This window comes from Sturnira hondurensis, unplaced genomic scaffold (genome assembly GCF_014824575.4).
Source record: "Sturnira hondurensis isolate 20B ecotype Veracruz unplaced genomic scaffold, ASM1482457v3 Scaffold0004068, whole genome shotgun sequence".
NCBI lineage: Eukaryota > Metazoa > Chordata > Mammalia > Chiroptera > Phyllostomidae > Sturnira > Sturnira hondurensis.
In genome coordinates this window covers 5,658,961-5,684,169 of record NW_028076699.1, presented here as the reverse complement: position 1 = coordinate 5,684,169, position 25,209 = coordinate 5,658,961, and the positions used below count along the sequence as shown (strand labels likewise).

Here is a 25,209-nt window from a genome sequence, read left to right as displayed (position 1 = left end):
AAGTTTTCCACTTGTTGTTGTTCTTCTTCCCCTTCTGGTACTTCTATAATTCGGATGTTGGAATGTTTAAAGATGTCCTAGAGGTTCCTAAGCCTCTCCTCATTTTTTGGAATTCTTGTTTCTTCATTCTTTTCTGTTTGGTTGTTTCTTTCTTCCTTCTGGTCCACCCCATTGATTTGAGTTCCAGTTTTCTTCCCTGTGCATTTTCCTTGGTTCCCTGTGCATTTTCCTTCATTTCACTTAGTGTAGCCTTCATTTTTTCATCTAATTTGTGACCAAAATCAACCAATTCTGTAATCAACCAATTCAAATCACTAGTGCTTTGAATTGTGCATCTGATAGGTTGGCTATCTCTTCGTTGCTTTGTTGTATTTGCTTTGGAACTTTGATCTGTTCTTTCGCTTGGGCCATTTTTTTTGTCTTGTAGCACCTGTTATGTATCGGGGGCAGAGCCTTAAGTATTTATCAGGGTGGGGCAACCCAGTTGCTGGGTTGTGACGCTATTTGTGGGGGCGGGGTCAGAGAGGGAACAGTGGTGCTTGCTCTGCTCTCTGTGGGATTTCAGCTCCTTCCGCCACTTCCCCCAAGCAAACTGGGCCCTTCCAGTGCTGGTTCCCGAGTGGGTGGGCTTGTGTATGTTCTAGGACCCTGTGGGTCTCTCCAGTGAACTCTCCTGTGAGGCTGGGAGTCTCTCCTGGCAGCTCAACACCCACCCCCCCCAGATGTTCTCAGTCGGTGTTTTGAGGCTTTATTTCTCCTCACTGGGACCCTGGGTTTCGTGGTCTGTGGTGTTCCCCAGTTTCTCCTGGTTTATCTGCGTGAGAACGTGTGACAAGCCACCTTGTGTGCCGTGCCCCACTTCATAATTGCCCCCTTGCTGGGTCATCCCCTTGCCATCCTGCGCCCAGGGTCCGCCTACTGCCAACTTGCCTGCAACTTGTTTTACCAGGGTTTGTCAGTTGCTGCCTTGTGTGCCCAGTGCCACTGCGTTTTTGCCCACGACCCCTCTTTGCTGGGCCATCTGACTCTGCCCCTCCTACCGGCCTGGATGAATGTGTCTATTTTAACTCCTTGGTTGTCAGACTTCGATGTAGTTCAATTTTCTGTCAATTCTGGTTATTTTGTTTCTAAATTGTTGTTGTCCTTCTTTTGGTTGTATGAGGAGGCACAGTGTGTCTACCTACGCTTCCATCTTGGCCAGAAGTCCTATGTGTCTCCATAGTGTTTTATGAAATTTAAATTTCATGGTTGATTTTTATTTTGTAGGTAAACATACTAGTGATCAGTGATCAGCCTTTCTTATCCAGTCGAAGCGGGATAGTGCAGACAGGATTTTATTTCTCGTTGCATGACCCTGAAGCTGTGGCTCATTGTGTGATGTGAGATGAGAAAGAGCATTTTCATGCTTGAAAGGTCAGTATTCCTATTCTTTATAGCAAAAATATGCCAAGTTTGGTAGCCAAAATCCAGTTATCAGAAAGAAAAAAAATCTTCAAGGCAGAATAGGGAGCCTATAAAGGAACCAGTCTTTGGCTATGGAAATTTTCTTTCTTATACCCATTTCTTACCATTTTAATTCAGTCTAGTCCAATCTAGCTTTCCTCCTTTCTCAAGGCTACCATTGATCACTGTGTTGCCATATACAGTAAATACTTTTCAAACCTAAGTTGATAGACCTCAGCAGCATTAATCAGTTTTGATTTTTTTTTTGAAATGTTCTCTTTTCTTGGCCTCTGTGACACCACGTTCTCCTGGTTTTTCTTACCTTTTTGGCTATTCCTTTTCCATTTCTTTTTCTTTTTCAAACTTTTAAAAAATAACTATTTTATTTATTTTTTAGAGAGAGGGGAAGGGAGGGAGAAAGACAGGGACAGTGACATTGATGTATGAAAGAAACATTCTGTTGTCTCTTGCACACCTCTCACCTGGTGACTGGGCCCACATCCCAGGCATGTGCCCTGACTGGGAATTGAACCAGTGACCTTTTCAGTTTGCTGGTTGGCACTCAATCCACTGAGCCACACCAGCCAGGGTCTTTTTCTTTTTCAATTCAATAATTCCTTCAAACATGAATTCATTTAAACAAGTCTCAGCTTGTGTGGCTAAGTGGATTAGGTGCCAGCCTGAGAACCGAAAGGTTGCTGGTTCAGTTCCCGGTTGGGGCACATGCCTGGTTTGTGGGCCAGATCCCCCAGTTGGGGGCCTGTGAGTGGCAACCTATTGTTGTTTCTCTTCCTCTCTTTCTAAAAGTAAATAAATAAAATCTTTAAAACAACAACAACAACATATTGAGCTCTCATTATATTCCAGGCACTGTTCTAGGTACTGGAATACAGCTATTGCTGTATAGTAAACCACTCTAAAACAGTGATTTTATATGACATTTATTATTGTAGTTTGTAAGTTTGTTGATTGACTGGGAACCAGCTGATCTAAGCTGAGCTTGGCTCTGCTTGTCTGGCTGAGTCGTATGACTGTAAGCTGGTTGGAGGCTCTGTTCTAGTCTCACCTGTTTGGGTCATACGTCTGTCATCCTATTCCTGGGACCCCAAGGCCAGCCTGGCAATATACTTTTCATGGTGAAAGCAGAAGCACAAGAGAGTAATTTGCAACATGCAAGTCCTTTTGAGACTTAAGTTGTTGACTAAAGTAAGTCACATGGCAAACTTGGAATCAAGGGATAGGGAAATGTACTCACTTTTGTGCTTGGAGACTGCAAAGTCAGACAGCGAAGGACAGACATTCGGGGGGCGGGGAGAAAGGAGTTAATCCTGTGGAAAAAATAAAAGAAGATAATATACTTGAGGGTATTGGGGAGCAAACTTAGGATAGTCAGTGATAGCCTCTATGCTTGTATATCCAGTTGGTATCTTGGCATCTCTGTATATTTAACAGGCTCCTGAAATTTTACGTGTTCAAATACAGACTCTTAATTCTATTCTCCCATTATCTTAAATTTGCTCTTCCTCCATTTTTCCCAAAGTAGCACATCCATTCAGATGTTCAGAGCAGAAACGTGAGTCATCTTTGACACTTCTTCCTCTCTTTCCACTATTTCAGTGCCCTCCTCCAGCCCCATGTGCTATCAATTCTTCCTTCAAAGTAGGTTTCTTTCAATTCTTTTCATTAGCATAGCTGTCACCTGAGAGCAGATTTTTTTGAACTGTGAGTTGTGACCTGCTAAGAAATTAAGGAACCAAGTTAGTGGACTGAACCCAGAATGGATTTTTTAATCTAAAAATTTTGGCCCTGGTCGGGTAGCTCAGTTGGTTAGAGCGTTGTCTTGATACGCCCAGGTTGCGAATTCATTCCCAGGTCAGGGCACATACAAGAATCAACCAATGAATGCATAAATGAGTGGAACAACATATTTATGTTTCTCTCTCTCTCTCTCAAATTAATAAGTAAAATTTAAAAAATTTTTGAATAACTCTTCAGAGAAGTACACAAAACATATAACTTAGTGAATTCTAACAAAGCTCATAACTGTCTCCTAAACTACTTCCCAGGTCACAAATAGAATGCTAACACACAAGAATGCTCTCTGTATATTATTTTTATCTTAAGAATTTTGTGCACTGGCTGGTGTGGCTCAGTGGATTGGGTGCCTGCCTGCGAACCAAAGTGTTAGTGGTTCAATTGCCAGTCAGGGCACAGGCCTGGGTTACCGGCCAGGACCCCAGTGTGGGGTGTGTGAGAGGCAACCGCACATTGATGTTTCTCTCCCTCTCTTTCTCTTTCCCTTTCCCTCTCTCTAAAAATAAATAAAATCTTTAAAAAAAAGAATTTTGTGAGTCTCCTGTGAATCTTGTTGAGTCACTCCATTAGTTAAAAAGCTACAACTGCAAATCTTTTTGAGGCAAGCCCTTCTCTACCTTAGATTTCTGCTGAGATGGCAGAGGAACCACATTCTTAAGCTTCCTAGCAGCTTTTTGATTGAGAAGATTATTGAGGCTTAGCCTTTTTCTCTTTCAAGGGCTGTTTTTCTGTCTCACCTATACTCTGAAGCATCACCCTTGCTGTTTCTGAGCTCCTAACAAAAGATTTGTCATACCCTTGGCTTCATCTTTGGACTGTGTTTTCCAGACAGTGTCTTGGATTTGCTCTTTGCTCAAAGATTATCTCCAGTACTTTTTTTAGAGGGGCGGGGAGAGAGAGAGAGAGGGATAATGATTTGTTGTTCCACTTGTGTATGCATTCATTGGTTGATTCTTGTATGTGCCTTGACCAGGGATTGAACCCACAACCTTGGTGTACTGGGGCAACACTCCAACTAAGTGAGCTACCTGGCCAGGGCTCAAAGGCTGTTTCTTAACTTTAGCATCTTTACCACTTTGAGAGGGTGAGAATTTTCAAAACCACTAAGTCCTGAATCCTTTTTGTTTAACAATCCTTTCCTCTGTATAACTATGTAGAATTTTTTCATAAGCAGCAAGAAGAAGCCATGTGGAAATTTCAATATTTTGCTTATTACCTAATTTCCACGTAACTTCAGACAATAGTGTTACTAAAATTTCTGCTACTGTTGTAACAAGACTGTCCTTTCCTCTGGTTCTCAGTAAAGTTTTATCTTTTTGCAAACCCTCACCTCCAGCATGCTTAAAGGACCCCAAGTCTTCTACTAATCGTTTCTTGAAGGCATTTTAGGCTTTTGCTCACACCTCTTGGTTCCAAGATCATTCACATATTTTACATTCTTGTGCAGTGTAACACCATTTCCAGTATTTAGTCTACTTGGGCTGCCATAACAAATACCAAAGACTGGGTGACTCAAACATCGGATATTTACTTCTCACAGTTCTAGATGCTGGGAAGTTCAAGATCAAGGTGTAAGGTAGGTTTTATTCTGAGGCCTCTTCTCTTGTATGCAGCTACCATTTCACTGTGTACTCATACAACCTCTTCTTTTGTGTGGGTTTTGGGGGGGGAGAGAAAGATAGACAGGCAGGTAGACAGACAATCATCTTAGTCTTCTTTTAAGGGCGCTAATTCCGTCATTCTCATGACCTCATCTACCCTAATTACCTCCCCAAACCTCATCTTCAAACACCATCACCTTGGATATTAGGGCTTCAACACATGGATTTTTTTGTGTGTGTGTGGGGGGAAATAATTCAGTCCATAGCATTCAGGTACTAAAATATGTGTTTGTTATCTGTTACTGTGTGATAAAGAGAGACTATTTAAAAAAAAATCATTTCTTGTTTTCATTCCCCCAGTCCAGTCTCTCTGTGTGTAAGCTCACTGGTCTCATTTCATTGTGTTCAGGAAGCCAAACTATTCTCTGCTTCAGCCTCATATTCCATTTGGCTACAGGGTTCAATTCTTCATTCTTTCAGGGCCAGCTCCATCTCATCCTTTGGTTCTTAAATCTTATCTCAAATCTCCAGTACTTTACGAAAGAATCTCCACTTGGATATCTTACAGGTGTCTCAAGTTTAACAGGTCTAAAACTGAAGTCCTAATTCTTTACGTGAACTTCCTCCTTTCTTAGCTGTCTTCCTAAAGTTTTCTGCATTGAGTAAATCACTCCATCTTTCTGGGACCTTTGGCCAGAACCCTTAGAGCCATTCTTTTATTTTTAATTTATTTATTTTTAGTGAGAGGGGAAGTCAGGGAGAAACTGAGGCAGAGAAACATCGATGTATAAGAGAAATGTCCATTGGTTGCCTCTCACATGGCTCCTAACTGGGCACCTGGCTGGCAATCCAGGCATATGCCCTGACTGGGAGTCAAACTGGCGACCTTTCAGTTTGCAAGCTGGCATTCAATCCACTGAGCCGCATCAGCCAGGGCTTGGAGCCATTCTTACTTTTACTTATATTGGACATCCAATATTTCAGCAAACCTTTCTCCTTATTTCTCAGAATATCTATTTCTCACCATTTCTACCACTTCTATAATAGTGCAAGCCCCACCATAATTTCTTACCTTGACTCTAGGATTATCTTAACTTGTTTTTCTGTTTCTACTTTTGTACCTCTGTAATCAATTCTTTATTTTATAGCCAGAGCAATGCTTTCAAAGTATAAGCCAGATCATTTCACTTCTCTGTTCAGAACTTTCCCCCGTGTTCTCCTCACACTCAGATTGAAACCCATAGGTCTTATCGTGTCCTACAAGCTTCTTGATCTGATCCCCCATCCTCTTTTGCGATCTGGGGTCTCATCTCTTATCATTTTTTTTCTTTAACAACTCTACTCCAGCTACACTATTTTTTCTGTTCATTAAACACAGTAAGCACATTCCTACCTCAGGCAGGGCCTTAGCCTTGCTATTTCTACTTCTGGAATGCTCTCCCCTAAGATATCATCAGTGCTAGCTCACTTCCACCTTTGCTTAAATGCTGTCTTCTGTTTGTTTGCTTTTTTATTCACCCTTCTTCCCAGAATTGCTTATCATCTGTCTCTTGCTTTATTTTATATAGCACTAATGGTAATAGAAAAAAATAAACATTAAAAAAATCTGGAATACAATTTTTAAAATTTATTGATTATCTCCTCCAACCAGAATCTAAGTTCCATTAGAGTACTGATTTTTTTTTGTGGCGGGGGGGGGGGTGGTTATTTCTTGCTCGTTGACTGTTACCTAGAACAGTGCCTGGCACAAAGCCCATATTCTGTAAGTAATTATTAAATTTTCAAAGAAAGAGCTACCTCGACCATTCACATTGACGTAGGTCCCCCCTGTTACTTGAGTTCATAGATTGCCTTCTATTGCTTTCCTCCATAGCACTTAGCATTGTTTATAGTCATATATTGATTGCATGTGGTTTTACTTATTTAGTTTTTTGTCTTCCTTATAAACTCTGTGAAGCACCAACCATGTCTGTTGTGTTTACCTTCAGTATATCTAGCCCAGCACAGTGCTTGTCAGGTAATCTGACCAGAAGAGAATTTTCTTCTCTTCTTGTCTACAGTTCCTAGCATATTGATATACTCAACACACATTTGTTGAATGACTAAATGAATGAATGAATTTCCATATTTATGTCATTTCATTCAATTCTCAGTCTCTTTTGGGAGGTATTATTATTCTATTAAGATGCTAGCTTCAGGGTCTCGTGTGTGTGTGTGTGTGTGCACGTACATGTGTGTTTATTTACTTACTTTATTCTGTTGAGAGAGTATCCATCAACTTTTACTTTCTTCAGTTTTTACTACTTTCAGGAATGGGTATTAAATTTAGTCAAAGGCTTTCCAAGTAGTTATGTAGTTGATTGCATCATATTCTCCCTGTAGATCTATTTTTTTAAAGATTTTTATTTATTTAGACTTCTGGCCAAGATGGAGGCATAGGTGGAAACACTGTGCCCCCTCCCACAACTAAATTTAAAGACAGCAAAGTTTTAGAAACAAAAATGTAGCTAAAACAGTGAAAATTGAACTGTACAGGAGTCCGACAACAACGAACCTCTCAGTCAGATCGGTAAGAGGGGCGGAGTCAGCGGCAGAGTGGGGTCGGGCAGGAAAGATCCTTGAGTTAGACGGACCCAGGAACGGAAGCAGGGGTGGTTGGCGGACCCCAGGCGTGGGGTGGGACGGGCGAACCCAGTGAGGGTGCAGGGCGGCTAGCTGACTGCTGTCGTACATTCGCACACAGATGAACCAAGCAAAGGAGTGAACAGTGAGACAGACCGCTTAGGCTAGGGCCCCAGCGACGGGACTTAGAGCCTGAAAGCACCAACTGGGAAGACTTTCTCAGTGTCGAGGGGCCAGGAGAGTCTCCCAGGCTCAGAGAGTTCGTGGGAGAGACCCACAGGATCCCAGAGAGTACACAGGCCCACACACCTGGGAACCAGCACCAGAGGGGCCCAATTTGCTTTTGGGAAGCCGCTGAGGGGACAGAAATCTGAGAGAGAGCTAAGTGGAGCAAAGTGACATTTTATTTCCCCTCTCTGACCCCGCCCCCATGTACAACCCAGCGACTGGGTCGCCCAGCCCTGGTGAACACCTAAGGCTCCGCCTCCCATATGTAACAGGTGCGAAAAGACCAAACATTATGACTCAAGAACAGATCAAAGCCCTAGAGCCTATACTTCTAAGTGACCAAGAAATAGCCAAACTTTCAGATGCAGAGTTCAAAACACTGGTGATCAGGATGCTCACAGAATTGGTTGATTTTAGCTGCAAATTAGAGGAACATATGAAGGCTAAACTGATTGAAATGAAAGGAAAGGCACAGGAAACCAATAGTGATGGAAAGGAAACTGGGACTCAAATCAAGGGAGTGGACCAGAAGGAAGAAAGAAACAACCAAACAGAAAAGAAGGGAGAAACAAGATTTCAAAAAAATAAGGAGAGGCTTAGGAACCTCCAGGACATCTTTAAAAACCTCCAACATCCGAATTACAGGGGTACCAGAAGGGTAAGAGTAACAGCCACGAGTGGAAAACATATTTGAACAAATAACAAAGGAGAACTTCCCCAGTCTGGCAAAGGAAATAGACTTCCAGGAAATCCAGGAAGCTCAGAGAGTCCCAAAGAAATTGGATCCAAGAAGGAACACACCAAGGCACATCATAGTTACATTAGCCAAGATTAAAATGAAGGAGAGAATCCTAGAAGCGGCAAGAGATGAAGGAACAGTCACCTACAAAGGAGTGCCCATCAGACTGTCAGCGGATTTCTCAAAAGAGACCTTCCAGGCAAGAAGGGGCTGGAAAGAAGTATTCCAAGTCATGAAATCCAAAGACCTACATCCAAAATTGCTGTATCCAGCAAAGCTCTCATTTAAAATGGAAGGGCAAATAAAGTGCTTCTCAGATAAGGTCAAATTCAAGAAGTTCATCATCACCAAGCCCTTATTCTATGAAATGTTAAAGGGACTTATCTAAGAAAAAGAAGATGAAAAATATTAACAGTGAAAGGACAGCAAACTCACAGTTATTAACAACCACACCTAAGACAAAAGCAAACTAAGAGGACAGCTAGATCAGGAGCAGAACCATAGAAATGGAAATCACATGAAGGGTTAGCAACAGGGGAGTGGGAGGAGGAGAAGGGGGGAGAAGGTACAGAGAATAAGTAGCATAGATGGTAGGTAGAAAATAGACAGGGGGGAGGGCAGGAATACTATGAGAAATATAGAATCTAAAGAACTTGTGACACATGGACATGAACAAAAGGGGGGGAATGGTGGGGGAGGGGTGTGCAGGGTGGAGGGGAGTGAAGGGGGGGTAATGGGACAACTGTAATGGCATAATCAGTAAAATATATTTAAAATAAGAAAAAAAAGATTTTTATTTAATTTTAGAGAGGGGGTTCAGGAAGGAGGAAAAAAGGGAGAGAAACATCAAAGTGTAATTGCCTTTCTTGTGCCCCCTACTGGGGACTTGATCTGCAACCCAGGCCTGTGCCCTGACTAGGAATCAAACCAGCAACCCTTTGGGTCTCAGGCCAGCACTCAATCCACTGAGCCACAGCAAACAGGGCTCCACTTAGATCTGTTAATAGGATATTTTGTTAATGAATTTATGATACTGAACCAACTTTGCATATGTGGAATGCATCCCACTTGGTCATGATATATTGACTTTTTTAATATGTGGGGTTATGTTCTGTCATTTTTTTAGTACTGTCGAAAATTAATATAAGTGATATGATTAATGATTTTCTTTTTTATGTTTTTATCAAGTTAGATGTTAATTTTACACTTGCTTCATATAAAGAAATAGGAAGTCTTTATCCACTTTTAATTATTTATTTATCAATTTTAAAGAGAGAGAGGAAGGGGAGAGAGAGAAACATCGATTTGTTGTTCTCCTTATTTGTGCATTCGTTGATTGATTCTTGTATACGCCCTGACCAGACAGAGATGGAACCCACAACCTTGGTGTATCCAGATGATGCTCTAACCAACTGAGTTCATCTGGCCAGGGCTCATTCAACAGGTATTTAATGAGTTGTAGAATTTCATAGAATTTTACATTGTTATTCGAAATTGCTATTTGTGAATATGCATTAGAAAGAAATAATTAAAAATGTTCGTATAGCATGCGTCTATAGAATCAGCAGATTTTTGTGGCTTCAAACTTTGACTCAGAAAGATTGAAATCTTTTATACCATCATATTCTTTCAAAAGCCTAAAATTTGAATTGGCAGTTCAGAATCAGTAGTTAACAAACTGTTCATCAGTGCCCAGGTTTAATAAATGTATGATAAGTGAGTGGAAAAATATTTTTTAAAGGGCTGATATCTTTTATAGATAAATTCGATCCATGATAAGAAAAAAAGAAGAGTGTGCTAAGATTGTGGGTTCGATCCCAGGCAGGGTGCATAGCGATATAAGATTCAGCAAAAGAATGCACAATAAATGTAGAACAACAAATCAATGTTTTTCTCTCTCTCTCTCTTCCTCCCCTGTCCTTCTTTCTCTCTCCTCCTCTCTAATCTTCTTTGTCTTTCAAATCAACACATTAAAAAAATTCAGTTTAATCCAGTATTATCTAAATTTGACAGAACCTTTATATTTTCAGCAATATCCCAAAAAACTGAAGTTTACACTATGCTGTTTCCTTATCTTGTCCCAAAGATGTCTTGAAAATTTAATTTTCTTGCTGATATCCAGATACCATATTCCATTTTATCTTCCAATCAATCTAATGAAAAAATATTACTGTGATGTGGCTTGTTCTTTGTGGACCCGTATTGGCTGCCGCCTGATCACTGCTCTTACTGGTGTGAGATCACCAGTGTGGATGGAATCTATCTTACTCCCTTACTTCAGGGGCATGAGGGTGTTGTGGCAGACTTCTTGAAGAAATTGCTGGCAGTTTTTTCTTGCCTGAAAACCACTTTGGTCCCAGGCTGTATTTTCTAGTTTTTGAAATTGGACCCTAGTTATTTTAGGTGGAATTGGCCAGTTTGAACTATTTTCATATACAGGGTGGGGAAAAAGTAAGTTTATAGTTTTGAGTACACACAACACAGAGTTTATTCTTGTATTATTTATTAATTATTACAATATTTTCCATGTGAACAACTGTAAACCTACTTTTGCTCCACCCTGTATGCCTATTAGTTAATTCAATTCAGTAAATATACCCAAGTTTAATGACTAAGAAATATTTGTGGCGGGATCAGTGTTGACATCTTCAGTACTGATGTCTGTGTGGACGAAAATGTGTAGATACGGAGCAGGAGTACCATCGCAACATTTGGTAACAAGCAGCCAAAGAACATTAACTCACGAATAGGTGATTGCTTTCTCTACAGGAACAAACGTCGAACACTTTGCGAAAATTGGATGGAAAAATCATAAACATTCAGTTAATAACCCGTAAGTATTTCAGATCTATGAAATAGTAAAGATCTGGGTTATCCTGCTGTATAATGTGCAACTTTAATACTTGAAAAGCTAATGTAATGAGTGGATAAAAAGGCTGTGGAACGTTTACACAATGAAATATTGCGCAGCAGAGAAAAAAAGAAGAGACATTTTGCAACAGCATGGATGGACCTGGAGAAAATTATGCTAGGTGAACTAAGCCAAAAGAAAAATACCAAATGATCTATTTACATGTGGAATCTAATGAACAAAATAGTAACAGATGCTTAGCTTAGATACATTAAACAGACTGACAGCTACTGGAAAGGAGGCGGGGTTGGAGGGTAGATGGGATGAAAGATGGTGGAGGGACTAACCAAAGAACATTTATACACATCCTATGGACATGGACCACAATATGGGGACTGGCTTGGGGAGGGGAGAGGGTGGGCTTGGGAGGGTGTGGGGAAAGGGAAAAAAATTGGGAACAACTGTAATAGCATAAACAATAATTTTTTTAAAAGCTGTCCTGGCAGCGTGGTTCAGTGGATTAAGTGTCAGCCTGAGAACCAAAGGGTCACCGGTTCAGTTCCTGGTCTGGGCATGTATGCCTGGGTTGTGGGCCAGGCCCCCAGTTGGGGGAGTATGAGAGGCAACCATACTTTGATGTTTCTTTCCTTCTTTCTCCCTCCCTTCCCCTCTCTCTAAAATTAAATTTAAAAAATGTTTTTTAAAAAAGCTAATGTAAGACCTCAAAGATATTAAGTAGAATTTTTGATTTTTTAATTTTATTTTTCAATTACTGTTTACATTCAATAGTATTTTGTATTAGTTTCAGGTGTACAGCATAGTATTAGACAATCATATAATTTACAAAGTGATTCCCTGATATATCAAGTACCCATCTGGCACCATACATAGTTAATACAATATTATTGATTGTATTCCCTATGTATGTTTTTCTTTTTGAACACATGTGCCCTTTTGACTTCTTTTTTTATTTTATTATTATTATTTTTTTAAAGATTTTATTTGTTTTCAGACAGAGGGGAGGGGGAGGGGAAAGAGAGGGAGAGACACAGCAATGTGTGATTGCTTCTCATGTGCCCCCACTGGGGACCTGGCCCACAACCCCGACATGCGCCCTGACTGGGAATCCAACTGGTGACCCTTTGGTTCACAGGCCAGTGCTCAATCCACTGACTGAGCCACACCAGCCAGGGCTGATTTGTTTTTATTTTAGTTTTGGTCTGTTTATATTTAGAAAACCATTTAAGCTTAATGGCTCTTTTAAGAAAGAATGTGAATGGCTGACATTAAAAGATATAATTGGTTTTACACTGCCACTCTAGTGAATAAAATTTATTGTAATAATTTTAGTTTCAATAACCAGTCACTATTTTAAGCTAGTCCTTAAAACTTTTCTTAGTTTATTTTGATTAACTAAAATATTTGTAAAATGCATATCAGTGGTCATTTAAATTATTTTGTATGAAATTGTATGTATTAACTTTAGTAATGCATTTTAACTATGCTAGTGCCATTAACTTTTACTCTGGTAAAATAATATGGTTGACTGTATCTTTTTTTTTTTAAGATTTTATTTATTTATCTTAGAGGGGAAGGGAAGGAGAGAGAGAGAGAGAGAGAAATATCAATGTATGGTTGCCTCTCGTGTGTCCCCTGCCGGGAACTGGGAACTGGCCTGCAACCCAGGCATGTGCCCTGACTGGGAATCGAACCGCGATCGTGTGGTTCACAGGCCCGCGCTCAGTCCACTGAGCTACACCAGCCAGGGCTGGTTGACTGTATCTTAAAAAATAACCGGAAGTGAAATTGCATTGTGTGTCTTACAGATCACTGATCTTTGAATTCCCTAGAGTCTAGCATAGTGTCTGGTGCATAGCATGTGCTAATGGTTGCTAAATAAAGTTGGTTCACTGACAGTTGAGTTAGTGCCACATGAGTAGGCAACACCACTAGGCAATAACAGGGTAATAGCTAACTTTATTAACTGCCAACTCTGTGTCACTGTGCTTGGCACTTTTATGTACATATTCATTTAATCCTCTCAAGGACCCTATAAAGTAGATATTTTTATTCTCATTTTGTAGATGAGGAAAACAAGGCTTATGAAAATTAGGTGACTTGCTCAGGATCATTCTAAATAGTGGCAAAATAATGTTTATATTTTTCCTCCTCCTAGGTTATAATCTCTTTGAGGGAAAGAGTCATCTGTTATCTTTAATGCATAGCACAGAGCTTGGAACTTAATAGCTGCTCAGTAAATTGTTACTGATTTATTAAGCAAATTTTGCCATATTTAATAAACATAAAACCATGACAAAGAGCATTTTATACCATAAGTAGGTTATTACCACATATTCCTAGTACATTGAGCTGCTACTAGTTCTTCTCATTTTCCTAATTTTATATTGATGTTTGAATTTAGAGCATACCTGATTAACAAATACCGAATTCCATGCTTAAGAGCTAAGGGTGTTTTGTGAAATATCTAAGGGTATTGTGAGAGCTTTAGTGAATTCCCACTTCTTATATGATAAAATCCAAATTCCTTCATGACGTAACAAGCCTGTTATAATTTGGCTTCATTTTACTTTGTCATTGTTCTTTCTTCCTACTTCCTTGTATATTCCCAATCTTTAACCGTACTAGATTACTTGGCTTTCCCTAAATGTACCGTATAGGACTTGCTTATGTTTTTTTTTCACTTATGCTGTTTGCAATCCCTGGATATCCTTCTGCCATTCTTTTGTGTGGTGAAACAATTTACTTACCTGTGAAGTGCCAGTCCAAATATCATTGCTTCTCTTAACACCTTATTTTTTAAATACATTTTATTGATTATACCATTACAGTTGTTCTATTCCCCCCCTTCATTCCCCTCCACCCACACACTCCCTCCCCCACCATTCTCCCCCCCTTAGTTTATAACCACGTGTCTCAAGTTCTTTAGATTCTGTATTTCCTCCACTATTCTCGCCCTCCCCCTTATCTGTTTTCTACCTACCATCTATGCTATTTTCTGTGCCTTCTCCCCCCTTCTCCTCCTCCCACTCCCCTGTTGCTAACCCTCCATGTGTTCTTCATTTCTATGGTTCTGCTCATGATCTAGCTGTCCTCTTGGTTTGCTTTTGTTTTAGGTGTGGTTGTTAGTAACTGTGTGTTTGCTGTCCTTTCACTGTTAATATTTTTCATCTTCTTTTTCTTATATAAGTCCCTTTAGCATTTCATATAAAAAGGGCTTGGTGATGATGAACTCCTTGAACTTGACCTTATCTGAGAAGCAATTTATCTGTCCCTCCATTCTAAATGAAAGTTTTGCTGGATAAAGCAATCTTGGATGTAGGTCTTTGGATATCAGGACTTGGAATACTTCTTTCCAGCCCCTTCTTGCCTGTAAGGTCCCTTTTGAGAAATCCGCTGACAGTCTTATGGGTACTCCTTTGTAGGTGACTGTCCCCTTATCTCTTGCTGCTTCTAGGATTCTCTCCTTCATTTTAGTCTTGGCTAATGTAACGATGATGTGCCTTGGTGTGTTCCTTCTTGGGTCCAACTTCTTTGGCACTCTCTGAGCTTCCTGGATTTCCTGGAAGTCTATTTCCTTTGCCAGACTGGGGAAGTTCTCCTTTATTATTTGTTCAAATATGTGTTCCACTCGTGGCTGTTTCTTTCCTCCTTCTGGTACCCCTTTAATCCGGATGTTGGAACGTTTAAAGATGTCCTGGAGGTTCCTAAGCCTCTCCTCATTTTTTTGAATTCTCATTTCTTCATTCCTTTCTGGTCGGATGTTTCGTTCTTCCTTCTGGTCCATTCCATTGATTTGAGTCCCAGTTTCCTTTCCATTGCTATTGGTTTCCTGGACATCTCCCTTCATTTCAATTAGTTTAGCCTTCATATGTTCCTCTAATTTGTGACTGTAATCTACTAATTCTGTTAGCATCCTGATAAATAGTGTCTTAAATTGGGCTTCTGAGAGGCTGGCAATCTGTTGGTTGCTTAGAGTTATTGGCTCTGGGACTTTGAGTTCTTCTTGCGCCATCTTTTGGGCTGTTCGTGCCTGTTAAGTAGCGGGATCAGAGCCCTAGGTGTTCACCAGAGCAGGGCAACTCAGTTGCTGGGTTGTGACGCTGTATGTGGGGGCGGGGTCAAAGAGGGACAATGGCTTCCCTCTGCTGCCCGCTGCCGCAACCCCCACTGGCACCACAGTCACCACTGTCACCAGGCCCACGCGTTTCGTCCCACTGCACTCGAGTGTGCCACCGCTGTCAGCCCTCCACCACTGGGTTCGTCCCCTGGGGCCTGCGTGGTCTGTCTCACTGTGTGCGAATGTGTGACCTTGGGCAGTCTGCCCTGCATCCCGACTGGCTTTGGGCTGCCCGAGTGCCTAGCGCCTAGGTCAGGGGATCTGTCCTGCCCGACCCAGTTCCGCTGCTGGTTCCGCCTCTCTTACCGTCCTGTTGAACGGTTCGTAGCTGTCGGACTTCCGTATAATTCTGTTTTCTGGTCTTTGGGTGTGTCCTAGTTCTCCAAAACTTTTGTTGTAGTCAAACTTGGTTGTGGGAGAAGGCACAGTGTTTCCACCTATGCCTCCATCTTGGCGGAAGTCTCTTAACACCTTATTAAAATTTCCCTGGGTATAAATATTTTTTCTCATGCGTTTCACTGCGCTCCCTGTATTCCTCTCTCATAATGTGTTACATTGTAACATACTTAGTTATTGATGAGTCTTTCTCTTCTGATGATGATGACCCTGAGTGGAGATTGTCTCATCTTTCTTTTAAAATATACTTTATTGATTGTGTTTTTACATTCGTCCTAGTTTTCCCCCTTTGCTCCCCTCTGCCTGGTATACCTCTCCCCTCAGTGATGCCCTCTGCTTCGTTCATGTCCCTGTGTCGTATATATAAGTTCTTTGGCTTCTCCATTTCCTATATTATTCCTAACCTCCCCCTATCTATTGTACCTGCACAGTTATGCTTCTGAATCCCTATACCTGTTCCCACATTCTCCCCTTTCCCCCTCCCAGTTGATAACCCTCCAAATGATCTCCATATCTATGATTCTGTTCCCGTTCTAGTTGTTTGCTTAGTTTGTTTTTGTTTTTTTTTTTTAGATTCAGTTGTTGATAGTTGTGAGGTTGTTGTCATTTAACTTAGTTTTGATATTCTCTTTCTTAAATAAGACCCTTTAACATTTCATGTAATAACGGCTTGATGATGATGAACTCCTTTAGCTTTTACCTTGTCTGGAAAGCACTTCATCTGTCCTTCCATTCTAAATGATAGCTTTGATGGATAGAGTAATCTAGGTTGTAGGTTCTTGCTTTCCATCACTTTGACTACTTCTTGCCAGTCTTTTCCTGCCTGAGAAGTTTCTTTTGAGAAATCACCTGACAGTGTTATGGGAACTCCTTTGTAGGTAACTCTCTGCTTTTCTCGTGCTGCTTTTAAGATTCTCTCTTTATTTTTAACCTTTGGCATTTTAATTATGATGTGTCTTGGTGTGGTCCTCTTTGGGTCCAACTTGTTTGGGACTCTCTGTGCTTCCTTGACTTGTATGTCTATTTCCTTCACCAAATTGGGGGATTTTTCTTTCATTATTTTTTCAAGTAAGTTTTCAGTTTCTTGCTCTTCCTGTTCTTTTTCTGATGTCCCCATGATTCAGATGTTAGCCCTTTTGGAGATGTCCCAGTCTTCTTAAACTCTCCTTGTTTTTTTTGAATTCTTGTTTCTTCATTTTGTTCTGGCTGAATGTTTATTTCTTCCTTATGTTCCAAATCGTTGATTTGAATCCTGGGTTCCTTCCCTTCACTGTTGGTTCCCTGTGGATTTCTCTTTACTTCACTTAGTGTAGCCTTTACTTCCCTTATGCTTTTGCCGAATTCACTGAGATCTCCGAGCATTCTGATCACCAGTGTTTTGATCACTCTGCATCTGATAGGTTGGCTATGTTGGCATTGCTTAGTTCTTTTTCTGGGGTTCTGTTATATTCCTTCATTTGGACCATATTTCTTTGTCTCCTCAATTTGGCAGCCTTCCTGTGTCTGTGTACTAGGTAGAGAGCTACTTTGACTCCCTGTTTTAATCTCTTGTTAAATTGTGTGGGGCGGAGCCTTGGGTGTTCACCAGGGCTGGCAGCCTGCTTTGCCATTTTGTGGTTCCATGTGTGTAGGAGGGATTAAAGATGCCAGTGCTGCTGCTGGCTGACCTTTGGGGGCTTGTCTGATACTTTCCCCTTTTCCAATCACTTTACCCCCTTCCTGTATGTGACTGGCGTCCCTACAGCTGCTGCCCTGGTTGTGGTTCCCAGAGTGGGTGGGTTTGCTTATGTTCCAGGCTCTCCTGAGAAACCGGCACTTTTTTCCAATGCCCCAAACCCCATTGGTGTTTACAGCCAGAAGTTATGAGGCTTTATATTTCCCCACACTAGAACTGGGGCTGTGCGGTCTGGCCTGGGGCTGAGATTGCTTGCTCACAAGATGTCCCCCTGATTTTTAACCACCACACGTAAATGTGGGACTACCCGTTTTGCTGACTGCAGCGGCCTCCTCACTGCCACCCACCTGGCTGCCACCTGGTGTTGTCTCTGCCCCTCCTACCCATGTGGATGAATGTAGCTTCTTTAAATCCTTGGTTTTGGGACTTTCATACAGTTTAGTTTTCTGGCAGTTCTGGGTGTTTTTTTGTTCTCAAATTCGTTGTGATCCTTCTCATGATTGTACAAGGAGGCGAAAAGTGTCTACCTGTGCCTCCGTCTTGACTGGAAGTTGAGATTGTTTCATCTTTCATCTTCAGTATTTAGCAAGGTATTGGAGCATAATACATGCTCAATAAAACTTTACTGTTACTGAGTAGTAGAGTTAGGATGAACAGTCTTAAGTCAAAAAGATGGTCTAGAGCCGATTTCCTTGTCCCTAGAACATGGAGAACCATTAAAAATCCTTGGGATTTTCTGAAACTGGTAAGGAACTGTACCAGCATGCTGAGGAATTGACAGAAGGGCAGTTTCCTGTTTTTGAGGCTCCAAAGGGCAGTTCTCGACCTTCCCCGGAGAACCAAAGCCTCCAAGTCTTTCTCTCATTTAACCTGGTGTCCAACCGGGCACTCACTCACCCACTCCTTACAGCATTCTTCTATGAGAACATCATTCACCCAGCAGTATGTATTCAACAGCCTACTATCTGCATGACATTGCTTTAGCTGCTAGTGATACAGCAGTGAATAAGACAGATAAATTCCTTGTTTGCATGGATCTTCCATTATATTAAGTTCTCAATTATGTTGAGTAGGCAGATGTTATTTCTGGATGTCCGTTTCATCACTTAAAACTCTTTGAAACAGTCAGGAATTTCTCGGTTTGGCTCAGAAATTTCAGGTGCTAAATTCTTGCATTAGGCTTTGCTCGGCTAGTAAAGAAAGAGAATTCTGTGTTTGCTGACCAGTCATTAGCGATTCCCTGTTTCATATTTCTAAGAAGGTTGAATTAAGAAACTATTCTCAAGTGCTTCCTCACAAATTATAAGAATGATCAAATGCAGTGAGAGTCTGGTAAGTAGTAGAGTATTACAGGTAGTCTGTGCCACTTGAGCCTCCAGACCTGTACCTTTCTGCTCGTCTGTACCTTTCCTGCTCGTTGTCACTTAGCTATCCCACAGGTGCCTCGGAGTCAGTGTGATCACAGATGATTTACACTTCCCCTCAACCGGGTTTTCCTTTCAGCCTTCTTCGTTGTGGTGAGTGGCAGAACACAGCCACCCAGCGGTCATCCATGCCTCTGCCTTGTTCCTCAGTTCCCACGTGAGCTGCAGATGATTTGGGGATACACAGAACCCTGCCTCCATGCAGTCTTTTGAGTTTATCCCTTCGCTCATCTTTCTCTTCCAGTTCTGTACTGAAAGGGTTAGGTTCTTCCCATTTCTTGCTGTAGTTAATGCCCCAGTTTTTTAGTTGGTTATCCTGCTTTCCGTAATGCCTTTTTACCATCCCTTTTCGAAACGGCAGTTTTCTTGCTGAGATCCAGATCTGATCATGTCACTTCCCAGCTTGATGTCCTTCAGTAGTTCCTCATTGTTTCTGTGTAAAATGTAAACACCACATACTGTCCTCTCAGGACCCGATCCTCCTTCATTTCTCCTTCCCTGCCTCCTTCACCTTGCCTGCATGTTCCCTCCCAAACTTAATGCTGTAACTTCCGTGAACCGTTTCACCTCAAAAGGCTTTGCAGATACTGATCCTTTTGCAAGGAATTCTCTCTTCCTCTTATTTGCCTAATCTTAGGGATGAAGTTCCCTCTTGTGTCTGGGTCTGAGGCACATCCTGTGAGCTCCCATGGCACCCTGTATAACATTTCCATCCTGGCATTTATCGTATTGTATTAGAACAGTGTATTTATTTGTCATGAATTCGGGTGGAGTTCTTTAGTGGTGACTCTGTCTGTGTCCCCAATGCCTAGCACAGGATCTGGCACAGATAAGGTATTTTTTGGAAGTTGGTGATGGTCAAAGTATCCTTAGAAGCAAGGGTGCAGACACGTGTGTAGGTGGGAGTGAGAAGGGCTTTATTTCTAAACAGTTGAATTGCTTGTTAATTTTCACACCAGTTGAAGTTTACTTTTAGAAACTCCCTTGTGGTTTCTGTTGCTGTTTTCACCAGAGCAAAGTCTGAAAATATGTTATATTCTTAGAGGAGCCGGAGGGGATAAAAGTAAATTTCTTCTTTGCACCAATCAGAAAGAAAATGTTTTTAAGAATGCATATAGTCTATTGTAGATTTTATATCTTATTTAAGAACTTCATTAGCCTTCATTAAATGTAGTTGCATGACAAAAGTTGGCTGAATTGCAAGTCATTTAATTTTGCTTTTGAGGAACTGGCATTTTATAATTATCCAGCAAAAAGAAATGGTATTCTGTTTTAACCTCCAACTGGTCTGACACCATTCGGGTGCACTGTAGTTCAGTTGTGGCACCGGCTCCCTGGAGTTACTGCAGACACCATGCACTGAGGACTCAGTCCTCCACAAGACTGCCCTCTCTGGACGGATGCCAGCCGTGGGTAGGGTCCCTGGGCCATTTGTGCTTTTGACCAACTGGCTATACATTCAGGGGTTCCCATGACCCTAGCAGGTTCAGTAATTCACTAGACTGACTCATAGAACTCAGGGAAGTGCTGTATTTATGATTACAGTACAGACGGTCATCAATTTAGGTTTGTTCAACTTAGATTTTTTTTACTTTACTGTGGTGCACTAGAGATACGCAGAAATTCAGTAGAATTTCTACTGAATTCTAAGATTCAGTAGAAAATGGCTAAGCTAAGCTATTATGTTCAGCATCAAAAAATGCATTTTTGATATATGATGTTTTCAACTCATAATGTGTTTATTGGGATGCAACCCCATTGTAAGCTGAGGAACATCTGTATTATTATTGGGTACAGGATACAACTCAGGAACAACCAGGTAAAGGAGAACATAGGGTGAGGTCTGCAAGGGTCCCTGATGCAGAGCTTCCATGCCCTCTCCCCTGGGCAATCAGGGCATGTTACCATCCCAGCATGTCAAGGTGCGCGGCAACCAGGAAGCTCCACCGAGTTCAGTGTCCATAGTTTTTATTGGCACTTCATTATGCGGCACTTCATTGTGTGGTTCAATCATTGGCATGATTGAACTCAGTCTTTAGCCCACCTCTTCTTCCTGGGGTCACACTGGCTGAGAAGTCCCAACCCTGCAAGCTCATGGTTAGTCTTTCTCTTTCTGGTGAGCAGCCCCCTGTGCCATTCCCACAAAGAGCCACCTTATTAGTGTAACAAAGAGACTTTTGTCACTCAGGAAATCCCAAGGGTTTTGGAAGCTCCTTTGGCAGGAACCCAGGACAAAGATTAGTCACATTTTTTGTTATACAGTACATGGCATTGTGAAGTTAAGATTTTTTACAAATTCAGTTCAAATTATTTACTTATTAAAGGTTGAAACTATAAAAGTTTGTCTTTTGGTTGTGAAAAGGATACTAATGTATTATTCTCTCTTTAACTTCTAGACCAGAACATCTTCAACAAAAAATTCTAATTGCTACCTAATAACGATCTGCTAACTACTTATTTTGTATTTAGGTATTCCCAATTCCAAAAAGAATACAGTTTAGATGAAGTGATGGCATCTCGAAAAGTTTTTGATTTTCTGACCATCTTACAATGTTGGTAAGAAAAACATTTTACTCTTTCATGGAAGGAATGCTCCCCTGCTTACCCCTTGGGCAAACCTTAGGCTCTGTGTCTGGGTGTATCTCTACTGTGCCTGTGGTCCTTACTCTGCGGTGAGTACCCTTCCTTCCTTCTCCTGCCCGGGCATTGATGCTGTCTTCTCTTGGAAGACTATATATTTTATTTCCTTCTCTCATGACTTCTATCTACTTTGTTTTAAGTGTATTTGTTCATTTAAATGTGACTTAGGAAGCCAGTGGGGCCCCACGATTTCACCTTGAGCATTTTTTTTTCTCTGTAGGCAGTTTTACTCTATCGTACTGGCTAAGAGTAAACATAAAACAAGAAAAAAACCATAGCTCTGATAATGATAATATTATTTATTTCAAGTTGCAGCTTGAAAACTGCTTGACATATTTATCTTCTAGAATAATGCATCAGTACTGCACAGGTCCTGCCTGCGCCTGGCCATCACCTGGCTGTGCCCTCGAACTAACTGCTGGCCAGATGCATGGGAACAAGCCGGGTCAGCTTTTATCTGTTGCAGTACAAAAGTCTGCCTATTTACTAAGCCCAGCTGAACTCGCAGAAGGCTTCTGTGTTTGCTACCTCCCTTCACAGCCTTCTCGAAGGAAAAGATCTATTTCGATCTATTAATCGAACCATGGATTTTCTGGAATCCTCTGTTCCATCCTTTTCCAGTTTTCCAACGGATTCCAAGACTGAGTTATTGGGGAGTTAGCAGACTTGGCACTAGTTAGGCCTATAGTAGAATTTTCATTGTATTAGGGTAGGAATAACCTTGTATACTTTTCAGAAGTCACCAGAAGATGACTTCTACAGAAGCAAATGCAGGGTTCTTTGTCATAAGAACTTTTTGGGAGAGATTCTTAGAGACCATGTAGTGACTGAGAGCATTTAAGTTCTTGACTGCGGTTCAGTCCAAGTAGGGAAGCATGTGTAAGTTTCAGCTGTAGATACCACAAAGGAGACCATCCAGTGACCATCCAGCACAACAAGCCTTTCTTCCCAGAAAGAACTTGAAGCCTGAAATCTTTGGACCGAGGTGGGCTGGGTGTAAATAATTTTTGCCTCCCCCTAGTCCCACTTCAGATGGTGCTGCAGCGGCGATTTTGGCGGATGAAGATTTTGTACAGAAGTATGGCCTTCATTCCAAAGCTGTGGAAATTGTGGCACAGGAGATGGTGACTGATTTTCCAAGCACATTTGAAGAGAAAAGCAATATTAAAGTGGTTTGTCTAAAATTCTGCTTTATTAATTAATTAATCACGGGATTAATTTAAAATTTTTTAAGGTGACATGCTGTTGTTATTGACTCTATATAATTTCCTTGAAAAACGGTCTAGAAGGTCTAATATTATAACCCATCCTTAAGAATCTGTTAGGGGAAAATAATTGATGAGAATATATGCTTCCTGTGATAGAGCCACGCGTCATTGTATGTTAACTTTTAACTGACTAGGGGTGCTATTTTTTTTTTATGTTGAATTGGCTAAATATGCTCAGAACTCCTACAGAGTTAAGGGAAAAACAAAGATGTTTTTAGGGAACTTTCTTGATGCTTCAAAGAATCCTGATTGAAAGTTAATTACAAAATGGAGGAAGAAAAAAAGGTGAGAATTCAGACCTAGAGTTAATTGAATATTTGAAGATATATACATACATACATATATAAAGTGTAGGCGTATATACATATATACACCTATGTAAACAATTGTATGCTAAACTGCAGTTTGAAAAATGATTTTTACAACAACGCTCTGAATTTGAAAATGTCCCTGTAACTTGCCCAGAGTCACAGAGCTAGGGTCCTGGGGTGTGATAGGAGTGCAGCTTACATTCAGGTTTTCCAACTGCAGTACATTTCTCACTGTGCCACAGTTTTATTCTTCGGAGAAAAGTTCAGTTTGCATTGTTATTGTGATCTGAGACCAAAGATGTTAAAAATATGGATTTGGGGAAAATTTTTTGAATCCCATATGATCTCCTAAAAGAAGTTTGTTTATTTTCATATAAAAATTCTCCTATTGTTTTCAGTGTGTCATGTTGATCTGTTGATAAATCTCTTCTTCCTGTTTATCACAACTGTACACTGTGGACTGATAGAGGTTTTGTAACTTAACATAAGATATGGCCTAAAGAATTGTAAGTCCTTTTTATGTATCTTATTTAAAATTCTGCCTGTTATAGTACCAGATTTAATATATATTTTCTCCCTCCTGGATATCCTTTTTATTTAGACTTTCTGTATAATATAGAATCAACGGATATTTCAATGTATGTGGTCATTTCTCAGCTGTTATTTTATATATATTAATCCCTCATAATCCTTATATAAAAGTCCCAGTTTTGATGCCCTTAATTTATTTATTTACGATTTTGGTTTTAGGTTGGCTTTGATATGACTAAAGAAGCTGCCAGAAGGTGCTATGAGAAATCTGGCCTGAGACCAAGTGATGTCGATGTAATAGAACTTCATGATTGCTTTTCCGTCAACGAACTCATCACTTATGAAGCCTTGGGGCTCTGTCCAGAAGGTAGTATCTTTTAGGAGATGCTTATTAGCTTAGTAAATTTCTCTTGAGAAAATTTCATTTTCACCATTAAACAAAGGAATTCATTAATTGCTTTTCCCTCCACGCTGGTTCTGCCACACTTTGTGACGTGAATGTGAGCTATCTTGATCCTGGACTTTTTAGAACCTGTAGTCTTAGACAATACCAACAGTGAGACAACAGAGTATACAGGTAATTTGTATTGTCTAAATCAGGGGTACTTACAAGATTCTGTTAGTGAGAAAAAAGGATATAAAGTTACATTTTTTTAGTTAATCATTATTGTATTTTTTCCATTATGATTTAGTTCCCCTAGACAATCCCCAGCAATCACCACACTGCTGTCTGTGTCCATGAGTCCTTTTTCCTCAATCCCTCCACCCCCTAAATGCCCCCCCACTAGCTGTCATCTGCTCTCCATCTGAGTCTGTCCCCATTTTCTTTTTTTTTATATACTTTATTGATTATACCATTACAGTTGTTCTATTCCCCCCCTTCATTCCCCTCCACCTGCACACTCCCTCCCCCACCATTCTCCCCCCCTTAGTTTATAACCATGTGTCTCAAGTTCTTTAGATTCTATATTTCCCCCACTATTCTTGCCCTCCCCCCTATTTTCTACCTACTGTCTATGCTATTATCTATTATCTATTATATGCTATCTATTATATGCTATGCTATTATCTATTTTCTACCTACTGTCTATGCTATTTTCTGTACCTTGTCCCCCCTTCTCCTCCTCCCACTCCCCTGTTGCTAACCCTCCATGTGATCTTCATTTCTATGGTTCCACTCCTGATCTAGCTGTCCTCTTGGTTTGCTTTTGTTTTAGGTGTGCTTGTTAATAACTGTGAGTTTGCTGTCCTTTCACTGTTAATATTTTTCATCTTCTTTTTCTTATATAAGTCCCTTTAGCATTTCATATAATAAGGGCTTGGTGATGATGAACTCCTTGAACTTGACCTTATCTGAGAAGCACTTTATCTGTCCTTCCATTCTAAATGAAAGCTTTGCTGGATAAAGCAATCTTGGCTGTAGGTCTTTGGATTTCATGACTTGGAATACTTCTTTCCAGCCCCTTCTTGCCTGGAAGGTCTCTTTTGAGAAATCCACTGACAGTCTGATGGGTACTCCTTTGTAGG

The 25,209-nt window shown here is 40.7% G+C and overlaps 1 protein-coding gene across 1 annotated transcript in view; it reads left to right on the top strand.

Moving 5' to 3' along the window:
- The window catches only part of SCP2 (sterol carrier protein 2), a 106,999-nt gene that overhangs the window by 28,315 nt on the left and 53,475 nt on the right, over window positions 1–25,209 (top strand). Inside the window, exons 7-10 of the mRNA XM_037043250.1 lie at window positions 11,218–11,281; window positions 21,402–21,488; window positions 22,594–22,744; window positions 23,902–24,049. Coding sequence (XP_036899145.1) covers window positions 11,218–11,281; window positions 21,402–21,488; window positions 22,594–22,744; window positions 23,902–24,049 — 450 coding nt within the window. The remainder of the gene's footprint in view (window positions 1–11,217; window positions 11,282–21,401; window positions 21,489–22,593; window positions 22,745–23,901; window positions 24,050–25,209) is intronic.